Source organism: Xiphophorus maculatus, chromosome 1 (genome assembly GCF_002775205.1).
Source record: "Xiphophorus maculatus strain JP 163 A chromosome 1, X_maculatus-5.0-male, whole genome shotgun sequence".
Taxonomy (NCBI): domain Eukaryota; kingdom Metazoa; phylum Chordata; class Actinopteri; order Cyprinodontiformes; family Poeciliidae; genus Xiphophorus; species Xiphophorus maculatus.
In genome coordinates, this window is record NC_036443.1 from 24,889,648 (window position 1) to 24,906,885 (window position 17,238).

Genomic DNA, 17,238 nt, shown 5'->3' on the forward strand with positions numbered 1-17,238 from the left:
AAAATTAGCTGTTTTTGTTAAATATTTATGTGATTTGCTTCCTTCAGGGCTTCACTGCAGCGCTCCAGTTCAGAATGAGGCTCCGTCACACACCGGCCATCCTCATCCAAGAGTCTCCTACTCGCCTCTGCCTCACATTCACCTGGGAAACGGCTGGCCCAGCGACGTTCCACATTACAGTCTGCTGCCAGGGGACAGTAGCGTAAAACCGCCAGACACTGGTATCCCGTTGCAGGAGGAGCTGAATGGAAATACTGGACTAACTGGAAGTAATTCAAGAGGAACCTCCACCAACAAAGACTGCAGGAACTGGGTGGAAAAGACAAATCAGGCAATGCAAGGTAACAGAAACCCCTGTGGGAGACTGAGGACGGATTTGGCCTCTTCCCAGAACCAGACTGAACTTTTAGGTTTAGAAAGTCTGGCTCAAATCCACCTGTGGATTTGGAGTGGCCTAGTCAAAGTTCAACCTTGACTCTAATTGAGATAATGTGGCATGACCTCAAACTGGCTGCTCATACTTAAAATGCCTCTGGAGTTAAAACAATTCTGTGAACTAGAGGGCGTTAAAAGACCGAATGACTTAAAAAAATCAATGTGGCGTCTCTGTCCTTTCGTTTGGTCTCTGATCAGAACGTCACAATTAGCAATAAATCAGTTAATCGCATGATAAGCTACAATGATAAGAGATACTTTCCTTTAATATTATTGAAAAGCCGTAATTTTTAGACACAATGCAAATATTTAAACCCAGTATGAAATAGTTAGTTTAGCCTTCCTGACACGTTTTCCCGTCTGAATGATTATTGTTTTTAAATTTTGTTTAGAGAGACTTGTTCCTGTTGTTTTGTTGGTTTATTTTGGATATTTAAAATGCTTCCAGTTCTGGTGTTAAACAACATTTTATTTTTAAATTTTGAATAGTGTACTCACACTAGTATAACATTATTACTATATTACTATAATAATTATCATTATTAGATAATGTGTACTAGATTGAGTTAATTGGTATAATTATTTATTATTACTATTACTAATAATAGTATTATTAATAATAATTAATAATAACTATAATGAATTATTATTGTTATTATTATCATCGTTAATTTTAATAATATTGTCATTTTGAAAATGTCCTCAAATTGACAATATTTATAATTTATCTAAATCATTTCTTGATTGTCGCCACACCAGACCTATTCTCTGATTATTCCCTCTTTTCTCCTCAGACACGCCGCCACCATCATCAGACAGCTCCCCCGTCCTCCCACCTCCTCTGCCCATTAAGTCCCGGGACCTGATGCCGCGGGACGCGTCCCCTCTGTCCCTGTCCCATCGGAAGGACCAGCCCCCTGAGTCGCCTCCTCCGCTGACACGCAGCGGCCAAGCCAGAGTCAGCTTCAGGGAGCCGATCAGCAGCAGCTACTCTGTAGAGGAAGACGACGATGAGGAGGAGGAGGAAGAAGAGAGGCTTCAAGTCACCGTGGAAACCAAGCCGACTGAGGATGATGATGGTGAGGTGGCGGGTTTTGGAAGCGGGCTGCATCTTCAGAGAGGCATCCCACCACAGATGGATCTACTGGGTAAGCAGAATCCCTGGTGGTTCTGTGTTGGCTGAGATGTACCGGTACTGGTGTACTGGTTTGCTAAAAATTAACTTCACACTCATTTTTAACTTTTCATATTTGGTCAAATTACAACTCCAGGTCTTTTATTGGGATTAAGACACAAAGACTTCATTTCATGTTTTTGCTTCCAAAACAACAAAATATATAGTCTTAAAGTATTAACTGTTGATAAATGGTTTATTAGATTAAAATTAGTTCCAATCGATTAACTGATAACTTTAGTGTTGTAGTTTGGACGCCATCCAGCAGAGGGCGCCTGAAAGATAAACAGTCCGAACAGAGTCCGTTTTTAGGTGCTAAATGCATTTTTATTATTTATTCATAGTATAATTTTGCAAAAAATCAATCAGACTGAAATAGATTTTTAAGCATTTTTAATTGATTCAGAATTCCCAGGACCAGGAAATGTGATTCCCTATAGAATCCATTTTTTTCTCCATCTCTAGAAGGTTTTGATTAATTTTAGGCTGGTCACAATTGTTTGAGAAGTTATTGCAATAAATGATAATATTGTTGTTTTGAGACCATTTAATGGCTTAATCATGCAAGAATACACGCTCAAAGATCAATAAACTTTAAATTCTAATGAATATTTGACATTGAAACTAAAAAGAAAATAAATATCCAAAATAAATAAACAAAATGAATTATGCAGTTTCTGTAAACAAAATTGTCCTTGAAGAAAACAGGACTGGTTGAGACCAAATCACCAGGCTGAAGACTTTTATCATCCAGTTTTTGGTAGAAAGAGAAAAAAAACGATAAATAATTCAAGTTGAAACTATTGAGTTCGTTTTAATTTATCAAGCGATTAATTCATTACAGGCCTATTTAATTTCTCCTTTTCCCCGATTAGACGGCTCTTCATATCATCGTCATCACCTGAAGCGCAGTTGGGGCCGCTCCCGTACGTCCTCCGACCCCGTCCTCCGTCCGGGTTTGGAGCGGCGCCGGTCCGACAGACCCCGGCTCGACACTCTGGACTTGAAGGCCGAGAGCCGGAGAGACGCACGCAGCTCCTGCAGCATCCCCTCCCTGAGCCTCCAGCAGGGACCCTACAAACACGAGGACTGCTGCTCCACCTGCTCCTCCTCCTCCGAGTCCGAGGAGGAAGGCTTCTTTCTGGGGCAGCGGATCCCTCTGCCGCCGCAGCTTCGGCAGCCCGACGACGGCCCGGCCGGGCGGGCCGAGGAGATTCTGGAGGTGCAGAGAGACCGGGGCCTGAGAGGCAGCATCCGGCGGAGACGAGCTCAGAGCGCAAAGGAGAAAGATAAAAACTGCGCTGTGTCCTGAAGCTGACTGCGAAAACTACTGACCATTTTTCCTCCTTTACTGCAAAACTACAAAATATTACCAAGTATTTCTGGTCTAGTTTCTAACGCAGATGTCTGAGTAAACTTCAAATAAGACAAAATTGACTTACAAGTAGCTTTTCAGCAAAATACAGGAGCTTGATTTAATCAATAATTCACCGATACACTTTTGTCACTTCAGATAACGATACGGATACATGAAGTTTAGTATCGATTGATACAGAAAAACAGGACTGAATTGACTTACTTTTTTTTTTCTTAGTGTTTTTCACACCTGATAATCTGGTTGATTCGTTTTGATTATGGACCAAAATTGCAACATTTGTTACATTTTCAGCTGCTGTGGTTTGATTTCACGGTTCACGGTGTCAAACAAACCAAACCCTTTGGAAAACCTGTTCCCCTCCTCACCTGTGGGGGCGCTGCAACAGGAATTACTGAAGGAAACGACACAAAATCTCTGAAGAAGACACAGTGTAACTTCCTCCTTCTTTCTAGACAAAGATTGAGTAGCATCAGATTTTAGCGGCTGTAGGATTTCTGGTTTGTCTTTGGTAAAAGCCCACAAGTCATTTCTCCCACTAGCATTAGACTGAATTTACTTTGGTTATATTACCCAGAATGCCCTGTGCTGTCGTCTGCTTCCTGCTTTTGGAGTGGTTTCCGGCCGGTTTGCACGCATCAATCAACTGGGATAAAAACCAACGTAAAATAAACGACAAAGAAACTGAAACTAACTAAAACTATAGGTTGACGACTTTGGTCAAACATGTAAAAATAAACTGCAACAAACCTTTCATATGGTTCAGAAAGTGCAGCTAATAATTCTAAATATAATGTGAAATAAATAATAATGCATAGAATTACACTGGATAGATCTGCCCTAATAGACACAATATCTAATACAGATGTCAATGTTGATCGCTCAATATTAAGAAATTATTGACTTAAAACAAACTCCTGTATCTTGCTGAAAATTATTTCTAAGTTAGTTTTGTCTTATTTCCAGTGTATAAAGATATTTACACTAGAAGCTAGACCTAAAAAGCTTTGTTGTGATTTTGCAGGCTGGTTTCTGAGGGGGATGTCAAACCACAGCCTGTCTGCTAACACAGTGAGGGAAACGCATTATACCTCAGAATGAGGCTCCACCGAACCTCATGCTTCTGCTGCTGGTCTTTATATGACGTTACACTGCAAAAACACAACATCTTACCAGGTATTTCAGGTGAACTTTCTAGAGCAAATGTCTTAGTATACTAGAAATACGTTTAACTAACTTACAGATAAACTTTCACCAAGAAATAGGAGCTTGTTTTAAGTAGATAATTCCTTAATATTTTCATTAATAAAACATTTTTCCTGTTATAAATGAAATTATCTGCCAGTAGAACTAGAACTTTGTCATCAATTTTAATTAATTATTGACTTATAAAATTCTCCTATATTTTGCTAAAAAGTTACTTTTGTCTTATTCCAAGTGTACCAAGACAAGTACAATAGAAACTCGACCAAAAATACTTAAGACTTTGTGTTTTTGCAGTGCACATACATATGCAAAGCCTTTAAATAAATTAATCTTTTACTGAAGCTGCATCACTTTAAATGAGAATATTTAGAAAACACAAGCACAGTTTTAGTTAATTTAGTCAGTTTTGAAAAAAATCTCCCATTAAGAAATAATTATTTCGAATTTGTATTTAACCCTCTTGGCCAATAGGTTCAACGTCTTTGGCAATTCCTCTTTGCTCTTTATACATCCTTAAAAAGTCTTAAATTCTTTTTAAAAAACAACAAAAACCCCAATAAAAATTTAAGGCCATAAAACGTCTTAAATTCATACAAATAGTAAGTTGGCTTTAAATATTTTTGGCAGGACCGTTTTTTTCTTTGCATTCTGCAATTCAATGTGGTTGAGGCTATCGCTAAAAGGCTGCTAATACACCTTTGCTAGCTAGCTAATGTTTTTGCATTTATTGTAGATAAGTGCAAATTTATTGCCAGTTGGCGGGAAGACGTTTGCACATTTCTGTCTTAATAATCAGGTTTTGCTGACTCAAATTTAAGACTTTTTAAGACCATTATTACTGACATTTAAGGGATTGCTTGGGGATGCTAAAAACCGGCCAGGTTTCTACACCAAATTGTTCTGTTTTTCGAGTTAGATTCGATGCTACTGCAATAAAAGATGAATTTATTTTAAGGCTTTTGATGCGTCTTTACCAGTCGGTGGGGAAATGTGAATGAAACTTGTGGGTGGTGAATGTGAAGTGACCATTTGTTATAAAGACAGACCACAGTGATGCATTACTGTTCTTTAACGTTACATAAACCACTTTCACCTCCGTTTTTAACCAAATATGGGCAGACTAAATTTCTCCACTTGTTATAAAACACATGAAAATGAACAAACACAAAGTTATTCAACTGGAATATTACAGTTCTGATTGTACAGATAGAAAAATACCTGTTTATAATTTCAGTTTTCCCATAATGCTGCCAGTGTATTTCCAGCATTTCATTGCATTTTCTACAAGGCATTTTCATTGCTAAGGTCACAAACTATCATTGAGATCATGAGTGAGTTTTGATCATAAATGAGGCTCTCAGCTTGAGTCAGCTAAGGGGAAAAAAGACACTTAATCACCCTACTGAGGTATTTTCCTACATTTAAAATACTACTGCATCAGGAAAAAGGTTGCACATTTTTTAAAGAAATATCTCAAAATGTGCTCTCTGGAGACATATACATAAATTATTCTTCCCTAATGCTTTGGATGTTTAAAAACGCCTCAGCAGGGATGTGCAGTTTGGATTCTTACCCACATGCTTACATATAAATATTTTACCTGCTGTGCCAACATTATCTGACACTGAAAGTAAAATTCCCTTCAAGAAACTTTAAAAACGTCTCTCGTCTTTGGTGAAAGTTTATTTATTTTTATATGTACTGTGTAGACCACTGTTCATTGTATAAAGTGAAGTGAAAAACACATCGACACTTGGCTGTTTTTCTCTGTCTGATTAAATTTGACTAAAACTTTTTGTGTTTGTGTTTTTTTTTATACTTGTAAGTAATTAGCTGAAGCGTAGTCCCAACACTGCATGCATACAAGTAAAATAAAACATTTTAGCTGCAAATATGTGTACATAATGTTTCTTTTTATTACTTTTTCTCTGCATGCTGTGATCGCTTCAAACCGGAGTCAAATTCCTGTTCACACTGTCATGAGTCTGATTTCTTTTTTATGTTTTGTCACGTTACATTAATCACAGAGTAGTGCATAACTGTGAGGTGGAGGGAAAATTTTACATGGATAAATAAAAGTTGTTTAGGGCGGCACATGTTTCATTATAATTTGAAAAAGGCCGCTTATAGTTTTGATGAATATCTTCTAAAGAAATGTGTTCTCATGTTTAAAGAACCATAATTTTATTTTAGTTTTTAAAACAGAAAGATGCTAAATCTTTGCAACATGAGTGGATAGTTTTTCTCTATGGGATGTTATTTGTTGAAAATGCTATAAAAACTGCTCTAAGGTTTATTTATACTAAATGTCACTAAGATGTAAGCACTTCAAATAGAAGTCAAGCGATTCTATATGGAGCTACATAAGGGCCATGAATTGTTAAAAAAAATCTGAATCTGGAAAAAAGATCTGAAACTGAGAAGTAAATCAAAACTTATTTTTATTTTCAGTTTCAAAATTATTTTCTTTCAATTTCAAGTCTTTAATTTTGAAAGTGAAGTTTCAACATTATTTCAGTTTCAAAACTTTTCAGTTTTAAAATAAATTTTCAGTTTCAAAACTACTGTTCCAAGATTATTTTTAGTTGCAAAATTACTGTTTTAAAATTATGTTTCTGTAAGCTACAAACTTTTTTCCATCTTACTAATCATAAGAAATAAGTTTTGAATCTTGGGGGGCAATTCTTTCCAGATTCATGGGGTTAATTTTTTTTTTTTTTTTGGACCCAATTTAGCTCCTTAAATTTTTCAGATTGTGACGTGAAAAAATGTCACGTCATCTCATCAACTGGATAACTTTCAGATAAAGTTCACACAGTTTCCTGCTAACGCTTATCAGCAGCAATAATACCTGCTGTACAGTTCAGAGTCCAGTTTGAGTAAAGATTTGCTCTCATTTAACTAAAGCACCAAAATCAACTCATTGCATTAAAATAATGTAGATTTTATTTAATAATCTTATCAGCTGAAAGCTGTTGATACTCTTTTTTTATTATTACTATTTCCGCTCCTTATGTGAAGAACCAAGCCTTTTTCCAGTAAATTACAGGCTTATCTTCTCGATCAGAAATCAAAAACAGTAAGGTAGTCACGTGACCTGAGCCTCCTTCGGGTCATTTCCTTGAAGACGCCTGATTGGTCCAATCAGCCGGGTGGGCGGGGCCTCGGCCAGCACATGAGTTGTCAAACAGGTTTGTGTTGTTGCGCTGGTAAACGCTTGTTTCGGACACATTCATGCGGGAGGATCAGCGTCCCGAGTCGGCTTGTGTTCAGCAGAGACCCCCGGAACCCGCGGCTCCGCTCTTCACCGCTCAGGTGGGTTTTTAAAGGAGAAAAAGCGAGAGAAAACCGCGAAGTTACCTGCTTCCTAATTAAAACCGACTTAATCTTGTCAGGACTGGACTCCAGCGTTTACAGGCCCTGAGGCAGATCTACCTGAGGGCCGTTTTTACTGCTTTTTTTGCCCCCCCCATACCTCCCTCTTTGTTTTTGCTTCCTGTCTCTCCTCATGTTTGCCTCTTATTTCCCCCTCAGCTCAGCAGCATGTTAGAACTTGAATTAGAAACATTAGTGGCTCTATTTTTGTTCCTCTGACCCTCCCCACCCCCTCTAACATTCCTTCCTGCTTTGTAACCCACCAGCCTGCTGCTTTAATTATATTTTTCTGCTGCTGTGGTTAATTTCGTTGAGACAGGTGAGGACCGGAGGTTTCTCCCAGCAGGATCTTGGACCAGCTCAGCCTGGAATGGCAAACATGCCGAGAATTTAACTGGCAGACGCAGACTGGATAGTTTAAGCACACACTTGATCTTCATTAAATACAGACTTTTCTTGACCTCCTTCACTTTAGAGGCTGTGTTTTTGGGGGATAACCTATTTTAAAAAGGGGATGCGGAGTCATTGTTCCCTCAGCAGCAGCTGTTGGGTCGTGTGATCCGACTCCAGACAATAGCTGGCTGACAGCTGTCCTGATGCTCCCTCAAACGCATCTCTTTTCACAGCCAGGCTGCAGATGAAGTGTCAGTTTTATTGTGTCTTTGTCTGCGATAAGATGGATGGCTGTTCAAGTCAGACTTTAGCCAGCAACCAGCTATTGAACTTGGGACTGGGGGACCCCTACTTGGAGTTGTAAATAATCTCAACTTATGTAAGCTCCGCTTTAGCCTCGCCATTGCCTTCCTGTGCAATTCCGCTCGAAAAATAATTAACACTTCCAGCACGGACGGGTTTTCTCCCCTTCGCTTGGATTCCCTCCGGGCCAATCAGCGACCAGCAGGGGCCGTTGTGCACGATGACGTAGATTTTCTGCGCTGTTTTTATAATTGTAGTCAGCCGGTAGTTTTAGACATACGCAGACGCCTTTCTCGATTATTAATCAGCGCTTCCCTGAACACAGCGATGGTTGACTGACTAGCTGTACTTGGTGCTAACGTGGCTAACATGAGTAACAGTTTAGTCCAAAGCCTTTTCTGCTAAAATAAAATCTTTAGTGTTTGTCAGATACAGACACATTGTATATTGATCTGTTTAGCTACCGTAAGACTGTGTAGCAGACGGGCTTCAAGGTGTAGAAGTTGTATCAGTTCTGCCATTATGGTGTTCTTAGCTAACGGGAAGCTAACGGTGTTTGTGAGACGGCCGCGCACGTGACCACGTAGAATGGGCATCAGCCAATGAAAAGCGGCCCCTCTGGTAAGGTCCATTGAGCGGGTCGGCCTGTTGCTGCTATACGTCACAGCGTCCGCCATATTGAATGTAGCCTATGTGCCAGTAAGCTAATACAAGTAAATGGACCGAACTTCAGAAAATGCCGTTCTACAAAGTATTTTAAGTTAATACCCGTCATTGACAGATTTTCTCACACACACTAATATATTTGGGAATCAAATAAATGACTAAAGTCAGAGTTTCTAACTTTTGATATGATTATTTAATTGTTTTGTGGGATTTCTGAATAAAGAGCACAATGTTTTTATTTGATAGAAATGATTCTGATCATTTTTATATTGACATTGATGAACAGACACACACTTTTACAGTGTTTTATTACAGAACATATTTACATGATTCTATAATTTAATGTACATTTAAAATTTCAAGACAAGAAAAAAAATAATTTTCTTGTCTTTTATATATATTATTGATAAATGACTTGATTTATCAAAGTCATTGTTAAGTGACAATGACTTTGATAAATCAGTCATTGTCAAACATTAAACTACATATTTTTCTTTTTTCTGGAAAAAAAAAATTATTACAGTACGTCAACTCTGCTATTGACAGCAAAGAGTGAAAATAATTCTAACAGAGTAAATTATTTTTATTTCATTACATAAGCTATATTAATACAGTAATATTTCAGATTGAGATATTGTAAAATACAAAAATATTGAAAGAATAAAACACATTTATTTATTATACTGGGAACACTGGCCACAGGCAGGGCTTCAGTCTGCTGGTCTCACTGGGAGAACTCCAATGACTTGTGAGACGTCCTGGTACACAGGCTAAAGCAAATAAAACCTGGTTTAGGTTTTATACGTTTTAATAGCCATTTTTTTTGTTAGTCTTTGATAGATCTGATATACTTAATGTCATTGGAGGGAAAAAGCAGCAAAGTGTGGTTTCCTTTCAGTGAATTTGTAACAATAAATATGATGTTTAGCCAATAATAATACAACATGATATGATAAAAACAATCCAGACCCTTTTTCATGAAATCCCTTCTACAAATCCGTCCCAATGTTTAACAGCAGCTGGAGATGTTAAGAGCTCCTTTTGAAATGAGGCTCGTATGAGTTTGTTATTTACAGGATGAACAGATAAACATATTTTGCCTACAGTTTTATTTTCTGGAGATGGACAGAAAAGGTTGTGAGATTCAAACCTTTTAAAAAGCACAGAAACACCTGAAGGGATGGCTCCACATACCTCGGCACAATCGGCAGATGGAATATTACATAAGACAGAAGCAAATACTTAGTTCTCATGTGACGTCACACTTCCGCGAACTCTTAACTGACACTGACTTGGCAGGCAGTTGCTATGGCGTTGCCATGACAACAATAAAGCCGCAAGCTTACTAGCTTTTCCCTGGTTCTTAACTTATAAACAACATAACATTTACTTATGTTACTTGATCACAATTTTTGAGTACTCACTTCTAAGATAAGTGAGTGATATTTACTGTAGTACTTACTGCCGAACTAATAAAATTAGCTTAGCTAATGTAGCTTTTATCTGCAAGCTAAGAACATGTAGCCTACGTGTGTGTACAGTACGACACGTAGGTGTACATACCACACAGAACCCAGAACCTTGTTATTCAAACGAGAAGGCCAAGCTGTTAAAGAATCAATTCAATTCAGTTCAATAGTACTTAATTTAATGGCCCTTTGGGATCAATAAAGTTTTTCTGAATTGAATTTGAATCGACCAGAATAGCGCAGTAAGGCAATGGCCAGGCTACGTCTGAAGTGTTTTTTTACAAAATGTAAGTTTCTTTATCTTTCAGAGTAAAAACTTGGATTATTATGCCATTATCAATATATCACTTGAAAGTGGTATCAAAACAGCAACATTAGTGTTTATCACAATAATTACTGGGCTGATTTATCATGGTGACAAGTTAAATAGTGATTAAAAGATTTATTGAAATAATTGTTAACTAATCAAGTGATCAATTAATCGTTAGCCAGAGAACACAGACTGAAAAAGAGCAACATACTCAGAGATGTAATTTAGCCCAAAACTCTACTAAAAATACACATTTTCTACTTTGATAAAAGAAAAATGTGCATCCATTGCGACTAAAATAATGTAATGTTATTTTTGTTTTTAAAAGATGAATTGAATTATTTTCATTTTGTACATTTTAATGTATTTCAAACATTGCATAAAAAAGGGTTAAAAGAAATATCTTGAATGTGCCAGTTTATGTGATTAATTACTAAAATAGTTTATTGCATCTTGTTTAGGAAGGCTCTTTTATGCAGCAGGAACATTAAAGCGTATAGAACCTGAGGAGATGACAAACTAACGATTATTTTAGTAATCAATAATTCTGATGATTAATCAAATGAAAACTTTTTCACATTCTGCATTTTACCTCAAACTTTTTTTAAAGTAAAATATTAGAAATACATTAAAATGTGCCAATAAACAATGTTAGCAATTTGTTAAATTAATTTATTGTTTTAATATCAATCCATCATGATTAATCACTTCAGTCTAGTTACAGTCACTTTGCAGTGTGTTTCATTGGTATTTTATGTGGCCGCATTATGCTTTAGGAATGCTATTTATGCAGCAAGAACAAGGAAGTTGCTCGACGCTGATGGAAAAATAAAATCTGTCTTCAGTTGTAAGTAATCCATGGATTAAAAATTGGCAAATTCTGCAGAATTTTTGCAGTTGTGACTTATTGTTCTTTCAGCAAATGGCCTATTTTTGAGTCCGTATACAGTATATACTCCGGCTAATGATTAATCGATTAAATGAGTTGACAATTATTTCAATCATCGCTTAATCAGATTAATTGCTTCAGCCCTACAAGTAGCTGAAAGAAAGTCTTAAGAAATCTAGTTCATAGTTTGAATGATTGCAATATATTGCAGCCAGACAACCAACTACTGTGACGTTAACTTTCACACAGAAGAATCACTGCGGTTGGGTTTAATTAATAGCATCAACGACCGTGCAAAGAAAACGAAACTTTCAGCAAAAAAAACAATCAGAAATGAGCATTACACTAACATAAAATTACCACCATTTAGCTATGCAAAATGATTAGTTTTTTCTGCCTTAGAGACACAGCTGCTCCTCTGAGTTTGGAAACTGCTCCTTCAGACTAGCCAGCAGCAATTAGCAAACATTTAGTGGAGCTGTGTATCAGCTGAGTTAGTTATACGATCTACCGTATTTTTCAGACGATAAGCCGCTACGTTTTTCCTACGCTTTGAGCCATGCGGCTTATAGCCCGGTGCGGTTTTTCTGTGGATTTTAGTGGATTCCACCAAAATTGGAAATCAAAGAAGAAAGTGCTAATTTTCATTCAGAACAAGCACTTGCTAGCAGCAGCCAGGACGGAGAAATTTCTTCAAACTCATATGATGCAACTTTTAAGTTGAAGGCTGTTGATCTGGCAGTACAGGAAGGACATGGAGCCGCTGCACGTAAACTTGGCGTGAACGAAACCGTGGTTCGGCGTTGTAGACCGAGGGCTGCGTCTTTAATAAATCCAGCAGATTTATTAAGCCCTTAGCTGGGTCTTTATGGAAAATCGAGAGCGGCGGAGATACCAGCCGTTTATAGATGTATGTTTCCATTTTTTGTCTAAAATTTGTAGGTGTGGCTTATAGTGTGGTGCGCTCTATAGTCCAGAAAATACGGTACTTCTCAGTGAAACGCTAGTAAAACGTTAAAAGGTTAATAGAGGAGCAACATTTTGATGACTTCCTGAAGGCGGAGTTTTTATAGAAACAGAGACACAATTTCAAGACCTTTATCAGGAAGTAAAATTTATTTTATGACATACTGGGTATGGACAGCATTTTCATAACAACTAAAGTTAACATGGTTACTTGATTGTACTGTAAATGGTCACTTAGTGACCCTTTAAAACAAAATGTGGTGTGAATATTTTTTGCTTTAATGGGTGTGGCGTTTTGGTGGAGTATGTATTCGTCCAAAGTTTCCAGAAAAGTGTTGTAAAAGTTTTATTGACGTTATTTACTGAGAAGTGACTGACTCCTCTGCTGTCCACAGGAAGTCCAAATGTCAGGCTGCTAAAGGTCAGCTGAGGTCACATCTCTTGGTCATGGCAGGACGATGATCACCTAGCGCTCTACAGGAAGCCACAAAGTGAAAACAGGAAGCTTCAGTCATGCCAATGGAGGCGCTCCAACATCCGTCAAGGCAGCCGCTGAAAGCTGCTGTAGGAGTTTCTCCTCCACGCCTGCGGCCAAAGGGTCCGCTGGGTCCAGACTTCTACAGACGCGTCCAGTCGGGCGCCAGCACCCCGAGGCAGAGCGCCGTGGAGAGACTGGAGGCGGACAAGGCCAAATATGTGAAGAGTCAGGTGGCTCTGTCCAAGCAGCAGCCGGTCCGGGCGCCGGAGCTGAAGAAGCCGCTGCTGAACCCCAGCACTCCACTGCGGCCCACCAGGAAGACCCCGGCCCAACCCAGCCCCAAACCGGAGGGGGTCCAGCTGGACCTAGAGCGCCTGAGCAGCCTCATTAGCGACCTACCCAATGGACCCCAGTGCGCCGCCAAACCTCCGGCACCGCAGGTGAAGGCGAAGCCGCGGCCGCCTCCGCGCCCTGACTGGCCCAGAGCCGCTACGGTGAGGCTAAAAGCGACCGCCCCTGCCACGGCAGACGGGCCGGTTTGTCCCGGGGCGCCGGCTGCTGGGACAGTACGCAGAGTGGACGTAATGCCCCAGGCGGGCCAGGTGCGGCCAGGCTCCAGACCGCCGCAGTACGTGCGGCAGCCGCTCCAGCCGGTTCCGCTTCATCCCCAGTTTCCTCTGCATCCGACCACGTCCCGCCAGGGGCTCTTAGTCCAGAAAACGATGGCACCGGTTGCTCCCAAACCCGAACCCTCGGCGCCGGCGTCCCCCGCCATCACCAGGCTGTCGTCCTCCAGCTCCAGAAAGCGACCCTCTCTGACCCGGTCCAAGTCGGACATGAGCGACCGGTTCTCCCGGGCCGGCACGGAGCTGGAGCGCTTCTTCAACCTGTGCGGCCTGGAGCCGGTCGACCTGCAGGACCTGCCGGCCTCCAGCTCCGACATCGTGTCGCTCGCCCGCTTCCGGAGCGTCAGCGCTCCCGGGTCCGAGTGCGGCGCCTCACAGAGAGGCGGCGAAGAAGAGGAGGAGGAAGAGGCCCCCAACCCGGCGGATCGGGTTCCTTACGGCGTTTCTGTCATTGAGAGGAACGCCAGAGTGATCAAGTGGCTGTACGGACTGCGGCAGGCCAAGGAGAACACAACGAAGAGCACAAACCTGTAGCACAAATCCATGACGGCGCATTAGACCAATGTAGATAGGAGAAAAAATCTAAATTTCACCAAAAATCTCATAAGTTTTCTGGAAAAAAAAATGTTTCTGAGCTCTAAAAGTTGAACATTTGTGAGAAAAAACTCAGAAACGTTGAGATTTATCTCAAGTTTTCTAGAAAAAAACTTGGAAAGGGTGAAGACTTTTGAAATTCAGAATATTTTCAAAAGTGAAATTAATTTTCACTTTTAGAAATTCAAAGTCTAGAAATTTCTAAAGGTCAAAAATTTGACTTTTGAAACTCAGAAAATTTTTTTTAAATTAGAATAATTTCAAAATGTGCGTATTTTCCAGGTAGATATTTAAACTTTTGGAGCTCAGAAATTTCTAAGGTTTTTTTGTTAGTTTTTTCAGAAATTTGAGACTAATCTCAAATTTTTATTTTTTTTCCTCAAACATTTTTACTTTTAATATTCAGTTTTTTCCAGAAAATTTCAGGGATTAATCTCTGAGTTTTTTGGTGGAAAATTACTTATTTTATTTGTCTACAATGGCCCTAACACATTGTTGTGCAAGTTCTACCCAGGGGTGTCCAAACTTTGTCATGTGCCCAAAAGAACTGGCTACCAAGAGAAAATTAAAACCCTAAAATGAAGAAAATAAAGTAGTCCTCTTTGTGTAGAAAAGGGATGTTATTCATTGTATATCCAATTTTTTTTAAAGGATTTTGCACATTTGTTGCATTGAGAGGAATTTTCAGATTCTTTTTGGCTGGATTGAATTAATTTATTCTCGGAATAAGAACAGGATTTGGGTGACTTTCTTTGAAAATGTTCAAGTTTAATACATTTGATGAAAGCTGGAGCAAAGTCGGCTTTTCAGTAGAAGTTTCTGCAGATGTGGTTCGACTTATAAAAGCTTGTTTATGAAACTATAAGTACTTTGTGTTGTATTCAACACTTTCCATTGTAAGAAAATTATGTTGATTATAAATTTAACCGTATTACAAATAAAAAGTGTTCATCTGCTTCAAGCGTCGGTGCCGGACAGGACAAATTTGTATCATTTTCGAACTGCAATTGTGGGGACCGCACAAAATCAGTTTGAGGGCCACAAATGGACCCTGAACCGCACTTTGGACACCCCTGATCAGACTTAAAATTGGGTAATTTCTGCACTTTTGAGACTAAATGTAAAAGTGGCTGAAAGATCAGTAAAAAACACTGCAAAAACTTAAGCATTTTTGTTCTAGTTTCTAATGCAAATATATTTGAAATATATATATTTGAGACAAAACTAAAAGTTACTTGTAAGTTAGTTTTGTCTTAATTTAAATCTACTAAGACATTTGTACTTGAAACAAAACCAGGCATGCTTGGTAAGATTCTGTTTTTGCAGTGAATGGAGAATTGTGTGGGTTTGGGCGATGTGGATAAAGAAAGTCTGTGACATGTTTTTTTTTCTTTGTGAAAACAATCAGGTTGTTTTTCTCTGTTTGCTGTTGGAGCCATGAGACGTCGTCTTTGATGGATCATGTCCTGCTGGAAACAAAACGCTTAAATAAAAAAATGACAAACTACAGAGTGACGAATGTGAATCAACTCAAATGAGATTATGTTACTAATTCAATTTGTTTTCTATGCTACCTGCATGCAGAGGTGTATCCACAAATCATTCTCAGGTTAGAGAAGCAAAATTAAAAAGCAGAAGTTAAATTTAGAGTAAAAAAGTATTTGGTAAAAAGTCTACTGATGTACTGAGTAATTACTGAGTTTTTTCCACATAACATATGAAGTTATGTGGAAATTTTGGCATTGCAAAGACCAAAATTTAAATAATTTATACAATTACAAAATCAAGCAAAAGAAACATCAAAAAAAGTTTCTTTAAATATAACATTTTATGTACTTTTGGTTAATATATGTTCCTCATGTAGTGACTATCCAAAAATGTAATTCAAGTAAAAGTAGCAGAACTCAATGGTAAAAAGTACAGCTTAGTAAAAATACTTTTTTACTCTTCTTAGACGGCTACTTTTTACTTCAATAAGAATATGCTGAAGTAGAACTACTCTTACTTTAGTACAATGTTTCTACCCGGCTCTCTTTACCATAACCCTAATCTTTGGCTCAGAAACCAGGTAAAAGTTAATAATAATAAAAAGTTTAACTCTAAAACTGAAATCTGCGCTACATAAAGAAACTGAAGTGAAACTGAATAAAACCCGGCGGTGGTATGAATAGTTTTGGGCCTCCATCTGCCTGTTTGGATTTCAGCTTTTCTGCCCGCACCGAGCGACGCACCTGTGTGGGCTTGTCCATGAGCCCACACACTCAGGGATGTGAAAGTGTGTGGGCATGAATCCACGAATGTGGCTCAGTTTGAAAGCTGATTCATCCTTTCATCCAAAAGCTTTTTATGCTTCAGTGACTCACAGGTCGAGTTGTTCAATAGGGGAAACTATTCTTCTGAACATGGTCGGGTTTTGGACTGAAGTGAGAGAAAGCAGCAAGCCAGAAGAAATTATGATGATTTTTTAAAAAGATAAATCTAATTATAATTATCCTCCTTACTGGCAAGAAATTACCAGTGAATAAAATCTTTTTGTTTGTTTCCTAATGAAAAATTTTGAAAATTTTCTCAGGTTTTCCACAAGAGGTCAGAAGAACCTCTTCAAAAAGCTTTGGAAAATCTGAAGCTAATCGTCAGGAAACTCCAACGTTTAGCTCCTCCTCTTGACGATTTTTACAAAAAAAACACAAAAAATATGTCATTTTTAAACATTTATTTTTTTTCACAATTTTGGTGTTTCCATACTATAACTTCTGTATTGAAGCTACTAAATAACATAAATGGTGCAAAATGGCACTGAAGTTTGTTTGATTTTCTTTTAAAATCAGAAAAAAAAACATTTGAGACCAAATTATTTTGGAACTGGAAAGTTTTAAGTGTTAATTTTTAAACTGATAAAAGGTTTTTAAAAATTAATTTTGAAACGTAAGTTTGAAAACAAAAAACTTATTTTGAGACTTTGAAAAAAAGCTTGAATCT

General features: G+C 38.4%; 2 protein-coding genes across 4 annotated transcripts in view; both read left to right on the forward strand.

Annotated features, from left to right (window-relative positions):
* The window catches only part of prickle3 (prickle planar cell polarity protein 3), a 35,144-nt gene extending 31,823 nt beyond the window's left edge, over nt 1-3,321 (forward strand). For all 3 annotated transcript variants that reach the window (XM_023341171.1, XM_023341178.1, XM_014473174.2), the window contains 3 exons: nt 48-341; nt 1,230-1,583; nt 2,485-3,321. In XM_023341171.1, the coding sequence (XP_023196939.1) occupies nt 48-341; nt 1,230-1,583; nt 2,485-2,921 (1,085 nt within the window). In that variant the 3' untranslated portion in view covers nt 2,922-3,321. The remainder of the gene's footprint in view (nt 1-47; nt 342-1,229; nt 1,584-2,484) is intronic.
* Nucleotides 3,322-7,351: 4,030 nt separating this feature from the next.
* Nucleotides 7,352-14,314, forward strand: LOC102230153 (protein FAM110A-like). Its single transcript, XM_005810690.2, has 2 exons — nt 7,352-7,505; nt 12,957-14,314. Exon 2 carries the CDS (start codon nt 13,075-13,077, stop codon nt 14,197-14,199), a length of 1,125 nt encoding a protein of 374 aa, XP_005810747.1. The 5' UTR covers nt 7,352-7,505; nt 12,957-13,074; the 3' UTR covers nt 14,200-14,314.
* Nucleotides 14,315-17,238: the final 2,924 nt, after the last annotated feature.

Bases quoted from the DNA above. Each gene is read 5' to 3' on its own strand.
- LOC102230153 (XM_005810690.2), top strand. From the start codon at position 13,075: ATGCCAATGGAGGCGCTCCAACATCCGTCAAGGCAGCCGCTGAAAGCT.